The 16,325-nt window shown below is 32.1% G+C and overlaps 2 protein-coding genes across 17 annotated transcripts in view; both read left to right on the forward strand.

Moving 5' to 3' along the window:
* The window catches only part of LOC106071320 (balbiani ring protein 3-like), a 79,880-nt gene extending 66,351 nt beyond the window's left edge, over positions 1–13,529 (forward strand). For 10 of the 11 annotated variants that reach the window (XM_056005609.1, XM_056005616.1, XM_056005615.1 and 7 more), the window contains 17 exons: positions 283–381; positions 642–734; positions 1,167–1,256; positions 1,734–1,805; positions 2,568–2,669; positions 2,915–3,010; positions 3,161–3,280; positions 3,560–3,703; positions 4,376–4,606; positions 5,063–5,287; positions 6,904–7,050; positions 7,266–7,372; positions 7,496–7,687; positions 7,811–7,876; positions 9,893–10,004; positions 12,702–12,781; positions 12,892–13,529. In XM_056005609.1, coding sequence (XP_055861584.1) covers positions 283–381; positions 642–734; positions 1,167–1,256; positions 1,734–1,805; positions 2,568–2,669; positions 2,915–3,010; positions 3,161–3,280; positions 3,560–3,703; positions 4,376–4,606; positions 5,063–5,287; positions 6,904–7,050; positions 7,266–7,372; positions 7,496–7,687; positions 7,811–7,876; positions 9,893–10,004; positions 12,702–12,781; positions 12,892–12,930 — 2,015 coding nt within the window. In that variant the 3' untranslated portion in view covers positions 12,931–13,529. The remainder of the gene's footprint in view (positions 1–282; positions 382–641; positions 735–1,166; positions 1,257–1,733; positions 1,806–2,567; positions 2,670–2,914; positions 3,011–3,160; positions 3,281–3,559; positions 3,704–4,375; positions 4,607–5,062; positions 5,288–6,903; positions 7,051–7,265; positions 7,373–7,495; positions 7,688–7,810; positions 7,877–9,892; positions 10,005–12,701; positions 12,782–12,891) is intronic. The other variant, XM_056005610.1, reaches the window with a different exon arrangement.
* Positions 13,530–15,009: 1,480 nt separating this feature from the next.
* Positions 15,010–16,325, forward strand: part of LOC106077317 (balbiani ring protein 3-like) — a 77,234-nt gene continuing 75,918 nt past the window's right edge. For 5 of the 6 annotated variants that reach the window (XM_056005090.1, XM_056005093.1, XM_056005091.1 and 2 more), the window contains exon 1: positions 15,010–15,167. The gene's annotated coding sequence lies outside the window, so the exon portion shown is untranslated. The remainder of the gene's footprint in view (positions 15,168–16,325) is intronic. The other variant, XM_056005095.1, reaches the window with a different exon arrangement.

Genomic DNA, 16,325 nt, shown 5'->3' on the forward strand with positions numbered 1-16,325 from the left:
TGTTTTTTGTTGTTTTAAATTTTATTTTTTTATTAATAATTTACTTTTAAACTCTAATATTCATCTCATTAAAAAAAAGAACCTTTTAAATCTAATGTGTATCCTTTTACTTTTTTAAATGTAATTTTTAAACATTTTGTTGACAAACTTCACTCTAGCATACAACTGATTCATCCGTTGAATACATTGTTTTTAAATGAACTGTAATGTTACCCAGAATGTCTTTTACAAATCATTCTTATTTCTAATGTTTTTTAATGTTATTTTTAACAATGTGTTTAGAAACTTCACTCCAGTGTCCAGTCAATTCCTACAGATCTGGAAATACTTGCATCTGTACTTCTGCTTTCTATACATATAAAAGTGGAACAAATACTTGTGGTATGATGATTCATTCTTTAATTATTTTTTTCAAATTTTGAACCTTATTTAATTATTGGTTTGAATTCAATTTTAAATTTCAGTATGCAAACTATTTATGCTTATATAAATCTCATGTATTTTATGAGCTAATTTGTGCCTTTGCCTTATTTGTAACATTTCTATTATCTAGTTAAACATTTGAGGCTAAAAGAACAAAATTCTCCAAATCATTGCTATGCAATCTTATCTTACATCAACACTATATTTTCAATTTGTAGATCTTCAATGCCCAGCTAATGCCTACAGGACAGGTACAACTTGTGTTTGTACTCTACCTTTTTATGCCTATATCAGTGGATCCAATACATGTGGTAAATGGTTTTATTATAGCAGGTTTTAATTTGCTCTCAAATCTCTTGACATTGAACACATGTTGAACATTTCTTTCTTTTACTCAATGAATTAACTTTTGTTTTGTTTATGATATATGGTGGAAGAATGTATAACTTCTAGGGCTATACCAGAAAGTAGTAACTAGATAATCTGTTTTAAAGAATTTAGCACTTGTAAGGCTCTAACAGGAGACATTACAAGATTATCTGTTTTAAAGATTGTAGTACTTGTAAGGTTCTACCAGATATTAGTGACTAATAATTTATTTTAAAGAATGTAGCACTTGTAGAGCTATACCATAAAGTAGTGACTAGATAATCTGTTTAAAAATTTTTAACAATATTTCAGCTAATTTTACCTTTAATTATTATTAATTTAATTCTTTAATCTATATATCATTTAAATTTTAGAGCTCCAGTGTCCTGTAGGTGCATTGAGATCAGGAGCTACTTGTGTGTGCAACTCACCCAATAATTATAACAGCATTCTAAATATATGTGGTCAGTTGGTTAAGTATTTTTTTTTCATATAATTTTATTTAGAAATAAAATCTTTGAAAAGGCAGTTTACAGTAATACTGTAGTATGTTGACCACTAAATTTCATATAGATAGGTTTTTGCCATCTGTAATCTTTTCACTAAAAATGTGCTCTGAAAAGAAAACAAAAATTTGTAATTATTATCTATTTAACTAAAAAAATTCCTTTGTTATCATCATTGTAAGTAAAAGAACATTTGTTTTTATCCCTTCATGTTTATTTAACAAAAAATCCTTATTTACTTTTGCAATGCACATTAATAGTTATTTATAATACCTTTGAAATGCCTGATTATTTTCCATAAATGAAATCTTTGCTAGTTTTGAACTAAGCAGAAAACAATTCATGTTTATAGTTATGAGAATCTCACCCCCCCCCCCCCCAAAAAAAAAAAAAAAGAAAAAAAACATCAGTATTTTTACTTCAATTTTTTGTTAGAAAGAGGACCATTTGAATGCACTCTTAGCTGTGTACAACCTCAGAAGCCAGATATCACCTGCACATTTTGTGGTGAGCTTTTCTTTTTCTTAATTTTATTCTTGATTCATGATTTAATTTGGTTTAATTTTTATTAAACTGTTATATTAAAGGACATTAGCATATTAAATATGTTGCAAGAATAAATTTTTAAGTTCAAACATTTTTTTTACCTGAGTTGATCCTACCTAATTCTACTATAAATTCATTAAAAAAAAAGTAAAATGTTAACTCAAACATTGTAACTAATGTAGCTGGTGTAAACAAAATAATTAATTAACAGCTTTAAAAATAAAAAAAAATATGTATAATTTAAAAAAAACAACTTTTTATACCTTTAAAATAAAAATCAAGCTTAAAAAGTACTCAATTTCATATACGCCGACTGAACTTTCATTTAAAAAGAAAATATAAATAAATATTTCCTATTTTTACTTAGAAAGAGTCACCACACACTTGTTTTCATTCTGAATGAGAAATGATGAGATCTTAGATTTAATATTCTTATATGACAGTTTTAAAAACTTCTGCTAGTGTCCTAACACATTGTATCACATTAGCATTAGACAAATATATTGTAAATAATGCATACTAACACAATGGACTTAATCAGGTTAAATTCTTTTAGTTAAAAAAAGCTAGTCCTATTTGAAACTCTCATTATAAAACCATGAAACATAGTTGCCTTTTTAAAGATATGCTTAATCTTAAATTCAAAGCTTAAATGACATATATTTTTAGTCACCTTTTAAGGATTTATTAAACAATGTTTTTATTTACTTAACACCACTGCAGAATGTCCCACCCAGTGTCCAGCTAATGCTTACAGATCTGGCACCTGTGATTGTATCTGCTCCACACCTTCCTATGTCTACAATAGTTTTACAAACACATGTGGTAAATATTTATTAAAATATAAATATTTATATTTTAATTATGTCAATTTGTAAGTCTTTTGTTCAAAGTTTTAATTCTAAATCACAGTGAAATGTGCCTTCCTTTGAAAACTAAGTCATCATCTTCAAGTGCTTTGCTTTTATTATTGAAGAATGTTTAAGAAATAAAAATTAATGTTTTAAAAAAAACAATTAATTTCATTTCTTGCGTTACCTAAAACAAATAGTTTTGTTTTTTTATTATAGACCTGACTATCCAGTGTCCAGCTAATGCTTACAGATCTGGCAACACTTGTGTTTGTAACTATCCATATTCTTTCAACAGTATATCTAATACCTGTGGTAAGCTCTATTGTTTTGTAGAATTAGGTCGGCTTATTGAGCTATATTAGTAGAAGATAAACTTTTCAAAAGCTTGTCTGTGGAGGCTAAAACTTTCTATTGTTAATATAAAAATTTTATTAAGCTTGAACATTAATCTTTCTTTTCTAGAGTCATCAACAACCCCATCAACATGTGCAGTGACATGTCCCTCAGGATCTATACTGAATACAGACTGTACCTGTCGATGTGCTGTTGGCTATGAATTTAATCAGACGGTGAATCAATGTGGTAAGCATCCATAATGCTTAAAAATCTTTTTCATTTGGTCCTCAGTATTAGAAAACTTACTTTACCTTTAAAGGTGTCACAAACTGCCTATGTTTTGGTTGTTGAATTAGGGATTACACTACTGACCAACTTACAATCACTTTGCAGACAGGATTTAAAATTGCTATAGGTTTAAAATATATATTAAATATTTTAGAAATACTACTTTCCAATTTTTATTTGCTACATTTGAGTTGATTTAATATTTGAGAAGATGAATAATTTATTGTGTTTGCTCAGTCCCTGTTCCTAAGTACAATGTGTGCCAAGCCTCAGAGTACTCTTGTGAAAACAATCAAGTAGCATACAAAGACTGTCATGGAAAATGTTTCTGTGCCTGTAGTTCAGGATTTGCTGGCCCTCGGTGTGAGATTGTTGTCAGAGGTAACAATAGACCACATTTCATTTCTTATTTTATAACTGGGTTCAAACATGAAACTATAATTATATAAAGTTCACACCACAAGACCTTCTATTTTTTTTTATTTAGCTTCATTTATATATATATATATATATATATAAGGCTTGTAATTGAATCCAAAGATTAATGAGGAATGTAGTATTTCAAATGGCTGCACAGCCCCAGCTGCTAACCTACATATTTTGCCCAATTCAGAACAGACATAACCATTCTCTGCCAGTGTTTAATTTAGATTTTCTTTTCACTATCTATGTCTGTCTGCTGCAGTAGATTTTCTTTTGGTCTCAATTTTATATGATATATTACAGTATTGTTCTTTAAACTTTTTTAAATGATAAAAAAAACCACTTTTGCTGAGTCATTGTGCTTCACACATTTAATTCAAATATTAATGATAAATGATTTATTTTGGCCATCTAGTAGTTCTCCTTAAAAGATATAGACCTTGATTTACTTTAAAATACAATCTCTCAATTAACAGGTAAAAAAAAATATTTAAAAAATAAAACCTTTAATAAATCTGGATACAAATAAACAGCTGTAAATAATTTTTTATTATATCTAAGAAAAATATTTATATTTGGCTATTATTTGTTCTTTCATATTTTCATTAACACTTTGCATCTCTCTACCAGCTAACTTGTGTGACAATTGTTTCTACGACAATGGCCATTATCATGCTGGAGTAGCTAATCATTGTGACCTGTATGTAAACTGTATCCCCAATGGTATCATCTTAAGGAACAATTCCAGACCAGATTCTTTTACTCCCTATGTTATGTCCTGTCCACCTGGGACCTATTATATTACCAGACCTGATGGCTGGAAGGGCTGTGACTTCTTGACTAATGGCATCTGCTCTGCTGGTGAGTGAGATTAAAACTTTGGCTTTGACTAAAGAATCAAAGCAATCTTTTTGACAGTTAATGTAGTTAATTATTTTTTAAAATTAAAAGTTGATTTAATTTATATTTAAAAATTGAAAGGTCTCTTAAAAATCTAAGAGCAATATATAGGAGGCTTAAAACTTAAAAATATGCAATGTTGTGATTTACTGGAAGCAAAGCATTATTTCTTTACTTTTTTGTTCACTGGCATTTTCCCTGTATCTTAATCATTGGTTCATATTATAACTAATATTTCTTTTTATATTAAGGCCTTTATATGAAAGTAAAGTGTTGATATGAATTAAAATGAATTTTACACATAAACACATTGATATATATATATATATATATATATATATATATAATATATATATATATAAATATATATATATATATATATATAAAGTAATATATGTATATGATGTTCTATCTCAGATAAGTGCCAGTCACTACAACCAAATGCCAAATATGCTGATCAAAATGCTTGTCAGAGCTATTGGCAATGTGGAGACAACAGAAAGCTACTCAGTAAAGGTTGCTGTGAAGCTGGTCAGGCTTTTGATGAGCGAAGTCAGTCATGTGTGACCAGCAGTAGCTGTCAGGTCAGCTGTGGCTCTCAGGTGTCCACAGGATGTAACATGACTACTGCTACACCAGCTAGTAAGTTAATCATAAATTTTTGTCACTCTTAAATATCACAACAAATTCTGTATAAATCTCTCTCTCTCTCTCTATATATATATATATATATATATGTATATATTAGGGATGTACCAGATGGTAGCTCTGGCTCCAGGTAGAATATTCAGCCATTTTTCACAATCCAGCAAATATCACTGTAGGATAGTTGGCAGGATAGTAAAAAGTACACTTAAAAATATATGAATATGCACTGAAAACATTTTATTACAAAGACAAAATGTGTTAATACAAATAGAAATGAAACTTTACTTTACATATGCGCTTTACATACAGAGCAGCAATAAGTGACACATTTTTTCACTTTGTTTGACTTGACCTTTTAGGGGCTAGTTAACGTTATATTCACTGACTAAATCACAATGACCAGACGAGTGTCTAGCTGTATGGGTATATCTCCAGATGAACAGCTCCCACCACTTTTATTTGTTAAGTCCATCACATTGAGTTCATTGATAGACAGGTGACCAAAAGTCAAATACAATTGACATTGGCTTAAAGGCAGTATATTGACACTCTCTAGATGTCACACCTTACTAAGGAACTGAGTTTGTTTACATGGTAGTAAATCTTAATTAGGAGGCTGGACTTCAAGCGAGACCAATCGTCATAGAAGGCCTGAACACAGACCTGCAACCTATTGGCAGTTAAGATCAATAGCTCATTACTATGTCACAGGTCTGTAATGAGCTATTGGTCTCTACTGCCCACAGGTTGCGACATTACAGGTCAGTGTTAAAGCCATCTATATCAAATGGTCTAGCTTCAAGCCACACCTTTACACGGGTAACTGGGTAATGAGTTTGTTTACTTGGAGAAAAATCTCAAATATGGGGCTGGACTACAAGCCACACCTTTACACATGTACCGAGCTTGCTTACTTGGAGATAAATCGCAATTTGGAGGCTGAACTATAGAACACAGACTTTCACTGACCTTTCGCTACATAAACAGCCAGATTTCATAGCCCAGTAAGCAAATAACTAATTTTGATGTAGATAAAAGTACAAGGCTCAGATTTGTGTATATTAGTGTAAAAGACACTGACCAGGGCTATATTTAAAGGAAGAGCTGAACACCACCTACTCCTTATTTGTTTAGTCCTTGACACTGAATTTTTTTATAAAAAAGTATCTCTGGAGCATCATAATGTCTTTAAGTGTATAAGAGTTCTAAATATTTATTTTACTTCAAAAAAAGAAACCTACACCTTAAGCCTGGAGAAAATATATTTCTTAAACAAATAAAGAAGGCTATACCATGGAGCCTAGTGGGAATATATTTCTAGGAAGCCATATAGTGAAACGTATAGCAAAAGACTTTTTAGATAGAAATGTGCATGAGACAGTATTTCTGACCTGTAATTTATGAATGTTTTATTTGGCCAGTACACATTAAATAATTGATTTAACTGCCACTAACTGAAGCCATTGGCCTATTTTAGAATATGTCCCTATCCCACTCAACTTTCATATGGGCATTTCCATTTTTAACAATCTACACTAAAGAAGTTTTCCAATTCTTTCATAAATAAATGGTGTATACTTTAATGTATGTTTTATTTAACATTTGTACAGGCACATGTCCATTTGCTGTGACACCAACTGATCCTAATGAATATTTCTATAAAGATGTTTCATGGGCCAAATTAAGATGTCTTCCCAACAACATCATGAACCTAACATTGTGTAGATGTGTTGCAGGTTATCCTGATAGCGTTAGCGGTAAAATAACTTGCACAATTATTACTAAAGGTTTACTTACAATTTACTAAGTGCTATACACTTAGTAAGTTTAATTTCATTAATATATCATTAACTAAGCAAATAAAAACATATGTTTCAATCTTGATTTGATATTGTGTTCCTGTCATGATGTTATTTTAAAATTCTGAATTAAAAAATGTAAATTTTATCATATACATAATATCTTCTTGCAGGCTGTGATCCATCTGTTAACAATAATTTTGAAACCAATCCAAATAGTGAAGAAGACAGTGTTCCCAGAATACAAGTGTCAGGTGTAGGACAAGTTGCCAACTTCTCAGTTAGTAAAAAACAATTCCTCTTGCTACATTTGCATTTTATTTCCATAAGAAAAAAAAAATTATGAGAAATTTTGAACATTTTTCCATTGTTTATTTAATAACATAAAATGTTTTGTCTTCAGGGAAACCAGGATCTAGTCCTGAAAATGTTTGCTGGTTCTGGATTCTATACCAACTACTTCCAAATCAACTTGAAACTCTATCTACCTAATGTACCTACAGGAGCTCAAAGGATGGCAGTAGTCACTAATGCTGATTGTAGCAGAAGAGAATCTGTTTCTATCACAGTGGACAATACAAATTTCTACTTTCAAGTAACTGATAGGAAAAAAAAATATTGTTTCAAATATTTTAAATATATATAGGCCAATATCTTAATGAATACAAATGTATTACTTATATTTTTTATTAATATAAATATGCATTTTTATTCTCAGATATATCAACTTGAAAGTAACAGCTCGGTTGAAATTAATATACCATACTCAGGATTAGCTGATAATGTGAGTAACATTTTTTAAAAATTAAATCGTAGAATAGCCATTTTATTCAGCCTTAATAACTTTTTATCACTTTCATATTCTTCTCCCCCTTTAATGATAAAAGTATTGTTTTAATTTCAAATTAGGATGAATGGCAATGTCTTCAATTCTGAAAATTAAGATTAAGACATGACTAAGCAAACCCAGTTGTGACATGTATATTATTCACATCTGATTCAGACAAAGCTGTTGTCCACCAGGGGCTATTAAAGTTTTCTTTACGTCTTCTGAGCTTTTTTATCTACAAGGGCTTTGGGTCTCAACTGTATGTCTCACTGACTTTGTAATAGCTCTCAAACTGTCTCTTTTCAGGAGCCATCTGCTGCCATCTACTTTCCTCTATACCAGTGAGGGCAAAATCGTGTTTCAGTTGATCTTTATAGTGGTTATGGAGGGCACATCTATTAGGCCGTCTTGCTTTTAGCATGCGTCTGCTCCATGTGGGATTAGTGTCCAATTCAGTGCAGCTGTCATAAGTAGTGTTTCTATACAGGCCTTCAACAGAACATGGTTGTTTGTAATAGAAGGAAAATAGATAACCATAATGCTAAGGCCAACAGGGCTTTTGGTCACCTCCAATTGAAAATATGGCACAAATATTCGCCTAACCACAAAAATCAATGTTTATAAAGTAGTGATTCTCACCATACTTCAGTATGACTCTAAGACCTGGGTGCTCTTTAGAAGGCATCTAAAGCTTCTCAGACATTTCAATCAAAGGTGCCTTCACTTCATAATTGGCATATGCTGGCAAAATGTTAAAATAAATACATAAATTACTGATTCAGATGTCCTTAAGGTCTGAGAACATCCGGTTCCCTATTATGGACCTCTTGACCAAGGAAAGGCTTTTATCCATGGCCAGGATGAGGCATCGGCTCTTCACCAATCCCTCTGTCCAAAGTCCTGCCTTATCCGAAGTGATCATGTATTCACACCCGATGTCGCTAGTCACAGCCCCCTTGAGTCACGCATGAGTTCCCTCTCCCGGCCGAGCTGCGTGGGGGCCCTTCTTATGCCTATAATGTCCCATCGAACCCGTGCGAGGGTCCATCACAGCGCGTATGGCTCCCTGTTAGGGAACAAATTGATGGGGGGTTGGACGGGTTAGCGAGCCTTTGTTACATCCCTACCACAAACAGTGTACAGTCTCTCGACCGTACGTGTGGTAGCCCACTGAGAGCTATGTGTGCTACCATACTTCGCCTATCCGACTCCCTTGGCGGACGTTTACTCTGGAGGGCCACGAAGAGGCGACGGGAGCTGGAGTTCCTCCGGCATAAATTACTTCATTTGTTATAGACTGTATTAAGATTATTATAAATGATATCCTAAAATATTTTTTTTTTCTTGTCATGACATATTTTTTAAATCTTAATTTTTGGGCTGTAAGTATATTAAATTTTTCATTGATTAATAAATTGTGAAAGGTCACAAAGTGATAAAAGCATTAACATTTCACAAAGCAATGACATGTTTTGTTTAAATTTATTTGTTCTTTAAATCTATACAGGCATATCAAAAGAAAATTTAAATTAGTAAAATAGTTCCAATCTGCTTTTTAAAACATTCTGAGAATAAATAATTTAGAAATTTAATGTTCATGCAGAAAAGAAATAATAAAAGAGTAGGCCTGCTGACATCATGTGGTACATGATGCCATCAACTATTTATTCCCTCCAATCAGAATGCAACATGAGCTCAAAGGGAAACAAGAAATTACATCTTGACTTGACAATCTGAGCATTAAGTGTAATAATTGAAATTAATTAAAACTGTAATAACTGTCTAGCCTCCCAAACTCCTTTTCCATGAAATTAGCTATGTTTATTAAAATTTTCAACCAATCAAATTCGGCAGAATTATTTTTTGATTTTATTAAAATGTTTCATACTAGGTGTGTAATCCACATGCTAGCTGTGTCCATCTGTCACACTCCAATACATTACACTTACCTTTGTTTATTATCACTTACAGAAAGGATGGTATGATATCACTTTAATCTATCAAAAGATCCAAAATACATTTGAGTTAAGTGGACGAATTGGTAGTGTGACACAGAAGTATCAAGGAAACATCAATCTGACAGGTAACTTTTAATACATTGTGTTGGAATCAAAATGGATCAGTACCTATCATATCAGTAATTTGTTTGGTCCTATCTCAGAATCAAGTCATCTATAGTTTGAAATGTAATCTCCTAAATGATCTACACAATGTAGCTTTCAATAGGTTTACTTTCTTTGCCAATCCGTATAAATATATAAATAATAAGCTCCTCCTTTGCACTTGAAATTGGACATAATCTCATTGAAACATCAATACACAGCTCAACACCATAATCATTTCCCAGCCATTGGGGATTACTTTCTGTTGATGTAATTCTTGAGAGTATTTTTGTATCTCTTGTACTAAGCACATTGTAAAGCTTTTCACTGCACAGATCTGTAGAAAAGTCAGACAAGCCAACTACGTCTGCCCATCCCCTGATAGTTGAGAACATTTTGTATTGACATTGTTACATTTATCTGTGTATTTATGTTTATGTATGTTGTGTGTGTGTGTGTTTGTTTACTTGTAGTCTCCCTTGTTCTACTGTTCAGTATGTTCACGTTTTCACGATTTTCGAAGTCTGTCATTAGTGTGTATTAGTCTCTCAAGGTTGTTTGTTCTTCTCTTGTTCAAGTTACTAAAAATGGAGTGTAACTTTTAAACATCAGTGTTGTTATTGTATTGTGATAACATAACAGACATGGATACTGCTCATCTGACATCATTAGGATTTCCAAGTCTAGTATGTAATTAAACCAAATAGATAGTGAAAAGTGGAGGGTTTTCACCCTTTGATATGGTGGGAATATAAGATACTGTAGAACCTCAAATTTGTTGATTTCTCTCCTTCACCATACTTGTTCTTCAAACCTGTGGCAGTTGTACAGGTAACATGAAAATCTAACATTTAGGTTGACTTTTATTGATATAGTCTTCCCAACTAGAAAAACTTTTTTTTTCACATTCACTAGTTTCAGTCCATGTATCTCTGGTTCCAGGAGGCTAAAAATATGAAGTAAAATCTCTTCCCTCTTTCCTGAAGGGTTCCAGGTGAGGGCTTGTTTTATATCTTTCCTGAAGGGTTCCAGGTGAGGGCTTGTCTTATATCTCTTTCCTGAAGGGTTCCAGGTGAGGGCTTGTCTTATATCTCTTTCCTGAAGGGTTCCAGGTGAGAGCTTGTCTTATATCTCTTTCTTGAAAGGTTCCAGGTGAGGGCTTGTCTTATATGTTTGATGCAGGCTTGCGAGGGGTGTGGCCTATCCATCTCCAGCATCTCAGTAGGATATTTACTTCAATGGGCTGCTGCTTTGTTGTTTGCCACATTTCTTCATACGAGATCTTATCTGGTCAGTGGATCATAAGAATCTTCTTGAGGCAGACATTGATGAATACCTGGATTTTTTTCATTGTGGTGATGGTGGTTCTCCAGGTCTCTGCTCAGTAAAGTAGGTCTGGCTTGACAGTGGTGTTGAAGAGTCAAATCTTGGTAGTATATTTGTGCTTTTGCTGCTCTTATTTTACTGTTATTCGCACATTCTTTCTTTGATCTTCTGAAGTGTATCTTGTGAAATCTACTCTATGACTTGAGAACCAGTACTTCTTGACAAGTTAAGGTCACCATTTCTTTCACATTCTGTCACGTCTGTTCTATTGTCTATTCTTCTTGCAGCTTTTCTAGGAGCTGAAACTTGTGATAGGGTGACCTTAAACTCTTCCTGTTTCATGCAAATTTCAGGATGAAGGTATTGTTTTACTGAAGTTGGCTGGATCTTCTAGTCAAAGTCTTCTTCAACTTCAGTTTCACTTGGACGACCAGTAGATGATGATTTGAAGCAATATCTGCTCCTTGTTTCACATGTACATCCTGAAGAGAGCGACTAAACGTCTTCACAATACAGACTTTCATTTAGATCTATGTGCCTGCATCAGGATGACTCTTTGGATTTGTCGATCCTCCAGCTATTGTCCTGAGTATAAAAGTAGATCACATGAAGTCAGTCTTTTCTGCCTTGAACCAGCCCATCTTGACTCACTGATTCCTAAGATGGTGATGTTGAGCTTGGTCCGGACATTCTATGTATCAATGGTGGTGGTGGTCCTGTTAGAGATGATGGTCTTAGGCTTGTCGACTTCCAGAAGACTCTAGGTTTTACCGACATGTATCATACACCTTCCAGCTGGAGGTACGTCTTCTCCCAGGTCTGTGACTTCTGTTGATTTGCTGTTTCTGTTGCTTAAGATGGTTTTTGATCGGGTAGAGTAGCTAGCCCTACACCCAATTCTCATCCTTTATGAGCTGGTCTTGGAACTGTCCTTGGCAGAGTTACTGGGCAGAACACTTAAGCAATATTATAAACGCCTATGAAATAAAAGCAATGAAGCCAGCAACACTCTAGAAAAATCTCCATTTCAAGATGCTCCTTATAATTGATGTAATAACTCCCATATCGAAGCTAAAGAAGTGGAAAGACAACAAGATTGGATTTAAAATTGTTAATTATGTAAATAGTCAGCAGTTCAGATGTTGTAATAATATTGTAAAAAAAAACAACAAAATATATTGATGTTACAAATAAAAGGTAGTGCTTGCTGGCACTTTTGTTTCATATGTATATCTCCTTTTTCTTGGTAATGGAATATAAACATTAATATTAAGTGAATACATTTTTGTTGTAAATTAAATTATAAACTATAAATGTCAAAATTAGCACAAATATTTTTCCATTACTTACAGCTTATATTGATACAAGAAACTGTGCCCTCCATCTTGGCTATGGTTTTAACTATAACAGTCTCATTGGTTATGTGGATAATGTAAGTCTTGATCTACACATTTTTTGTATCCAGTCATTAATAATTATGGCAATAATACATAGCACTTGTTTATCATGCATTAACATTTTATTTATCTTTTTTTTTTTCAGTTCCAAGTTTGGCGATGCAATCCAAACAATTCTCAATAACTTATAAGCAACAATAATAAAACTGTGATTTTACATCTTTTTTTTTTTTTGGTCCTTTGTAACTTTGGGAAATATTTATGAAGTGTATGTAGCCTACTTTAGATCTACTATTTCATTTAAAGCATTAAAAAATTCTTTACTACAGTTTTTTTTTTAAATCTAGGCCATATTGCCATTTACATTCCATGTCTTTAAAAATATTTTTATATATTTTATTTATTATTATTTTTTGTGTTTGATTTTTTTGTCTTTTATCTTGCCTTGTGGACTTTTGCTATGTCATAATTGATACGGTCATACCACATAAATCTTTTGAATGTTTTGATGGTTCAGTCCTTGGAGCTAGTCTGAGCTAGAGCTACATCTCATGTTATTGTTGTTTTTTGATTTCCTTCCATTGCAAAGTCTTAAATTTAAATTTAATGTTATTGTAAAAATTAGCTTCTTTTAAGAATTGGTAGCCTTGCAAAGATATAGAATGCTTTGAAATAGCTTCTCTTGATTATTCCAAGTATCAATAATTAGAAATATGAAACCATAATATTTGTTTTTATTATACAGAGATATTGTACACTTGAAACATTAAAATTATCTTTTGATTGCTTTAGTTGTTCATTTTTTTACTGCTTAACGATATACATGTTTTTTAAACTTTCATACTTAGTAAGATCTTTCATTATTTTATTATTCATTTGAATTAAAAGGGCTATGAAACAAATGTCAACACAAAATCAAAATAGTTTGTATTTTTCTATATCTAGACTTTCTCCATTTTCCTTTTATATTCTGCAATGCTTACAAAAGCTTAAAAAAATTGAAAGAAAATACTTTAAAAAAAAAAATTAATTCAATGAATAATCACATGACTAGAGAACTACAAGACTTTCAGAATGAGATCAATTTGTTCTCTTCAGTCCATATAATTATGTAAGACTTAGTTGACATATAATTATGTAAGACTTAGTTGACATATAATTATGTAAGACTTAGTTGACATATAATTATGTAAGACTTAGTTGACATATAATTATGTAAGACTTAGTTGACATATAATTATGTAAGACTTAGTTGACATATAATTATGTAAGACTTAGTTGACATATAATTATGTAAGACTTAGTTGACTCTAATGTGCAATCTAATGCCAGAAAACAAGTCACATAGAATTTAAAATAAGTTTTATGGTAAAAAATTGTCACAAGTCTTTATTTAGTAAGTTGGACTTTTTAAAATTAAAAGTTTAAAGTTTTAACATTCTAGTTAAAAAATCTTAGGCTAGAGATTTTCATTCAAGACTTTCAGTGATTGAATCAATCACCTGTCACAAAACTATAAATAAATGTTTTAATCCCAATGACAATATGATTTTTTTTTCTACTCCCACATTTGCAAACTGTATGGTTTTAAACATAGAGCATCACAATATTTGTTATTTATAATCTTGACATTTCTAGATCTAACTGCTTTAATAAGCAAGTGATTGACTGTGAAGGATTAATTTTTTACAATTTTTTTTATGATTAGATCTAGAACTTGGATGCATGCAACATAGTCAAGTAGAGATTCTGTAGACTTGACTTGTCCTGTTCAAATTAAATACAATTTCTTTATATGCCAATAAAATGTTACTGGAGCAACTACTTTTTTAAAAGTAGGCCTACACTATTCAAACTATTGTAAGTTTGTTAGAATGCAGAAAGCCAAAGCGTAGAGCTATGTTAGCCTATTTACATGACCACAACCTCGACTGTCTGATGGTAGTTTTCTATTTCGTTATTTATTTTTCCCTTCTGTTTTACTTCCTCCATCATTTTTGTTGTTGTCATTTTGCTCATACACAGTATTAAAATTTATTTTTTTTTAAAGTAAAAATACTGAAAATGGTGATTTGTTAGCGTGCCCTGTAAGCTTTTCATAGACGCCTGATAAAACATAAACCACATTTAATAATATATATATATAAAGGAAACAATATCTGAATGCAAAAGACTCAGATACTACTCCTAGAAATAGGATGTGTAAAGAGGAGCAACTCCCACTCTTCCTCCTCATTCTAACAGAGCGAAAAAAAAAATGTTTTATTTAAACATTGAAAAGTGTGTCTATAGAACTATAAAGATGGATACGTCATGACTCTAGTTAGGGCCCAACCCATTCATTCTATAACGGACTATCAAAAAACTACGTATCTTAAGCCCATCCGTTAACGTGTGGGACGTAACAAAACAAAAAATGAGGTAGGTTTTTTTTTTAAAAATATAAATTGATAAACTTCAATATTAAACACATAGGAGTCTAAACATAAACTACAAAAGATTATCTGAATTGGTCTAAACATAAACTACAAAAGATTATCTGAATTGGTCTAAATATAAAATACACAAGATTATCTGAATTGGTCTAAATATAAACTATAAAAGATTATCTGAATTGGTCTAAATATAAACTACAAAAGATTATCTGAATTGGTCTAACTTCTAAATATAAAATATATGTTTTTAGTGTTGAGTTTTAACGTTGAACGCATAGGGCTATAGCATAAATTGATCCGTTATTATCCACGGCTGCCCGGCCGTGGTATATGCTCTCTGTACTTTCTCTGGTTGAAACAATGTCCGAAGCCGTGTCCTGACGAAGGTTTGAGCTAAGATGTTATTAACTGCATTCTAAATGGAACACTCGAAACATGTAAATCAGTATTAAAAGGTGGTATATACTTTGAAAGAAAACAATTGCATGTAGCCTATATATCTACCTGCACAGAACACAAACCTAGATAACATTGAATTAATTTTTTTTACTCATAAAAGAACTTCAAAATAACTTTTAACTAATATCGACATAATCTGTCGCATTTTACGTCTCAAGAGAGACCTTTTCCCTTTGCAACTTCCCATGTGACCAATCCTTGATCCACAGCTGCGGTGTCTGTAATCCCCAAACGTTGATGCACTTCTACTTCTGGTGTGTACGTCATCTGCACCCCAGTACCCTTCCTTTATGCTTGCTCTCCATCTGGAACTATGCAGTGCCTCATTGTCCAACTGCTTAAGTCCATTTTAAAGAGCTTCATTTTGCGTTTGGATTCATCAGTATACCTTCAAAGTAAGTGACCTGCCGCTTCATAAAACTTTACACAAATAAAGATTTTTTTTTTAAATGTGCAACATACAAGCTATAGCAACTTCAAACATTCAAATTACAGATAGCAACAGTGAAAAGTAGCCTACACAAAACACAAGCAGTAAATGTGAAGACTTATGGTTGCTAAAGTAGCTGACTGTCAGTTTAACATTCCAGGCTGTATCTGAGAAATGTCAGCATTTCTAATGTTTCTGGGTTTAGCCTTGTGCTAAGATCCATTGTCACTCCAAACATTGAAGAGTACCGCTTCA

This window comes from Biomphalaria glabrata, chromosome 12 (genome assembly GCF_947242115.1).
Source record: "Biomphalaria glabrata chromosome 12, xgBioGlab47.1, whole genome shotgun sequence".
NCBI classification, from domain to species: Eukaryota; Metazoa; Mollusca; class Gastropoda; family Planorbidae; genus Biomphalaria; species Biomphalaria glabrata.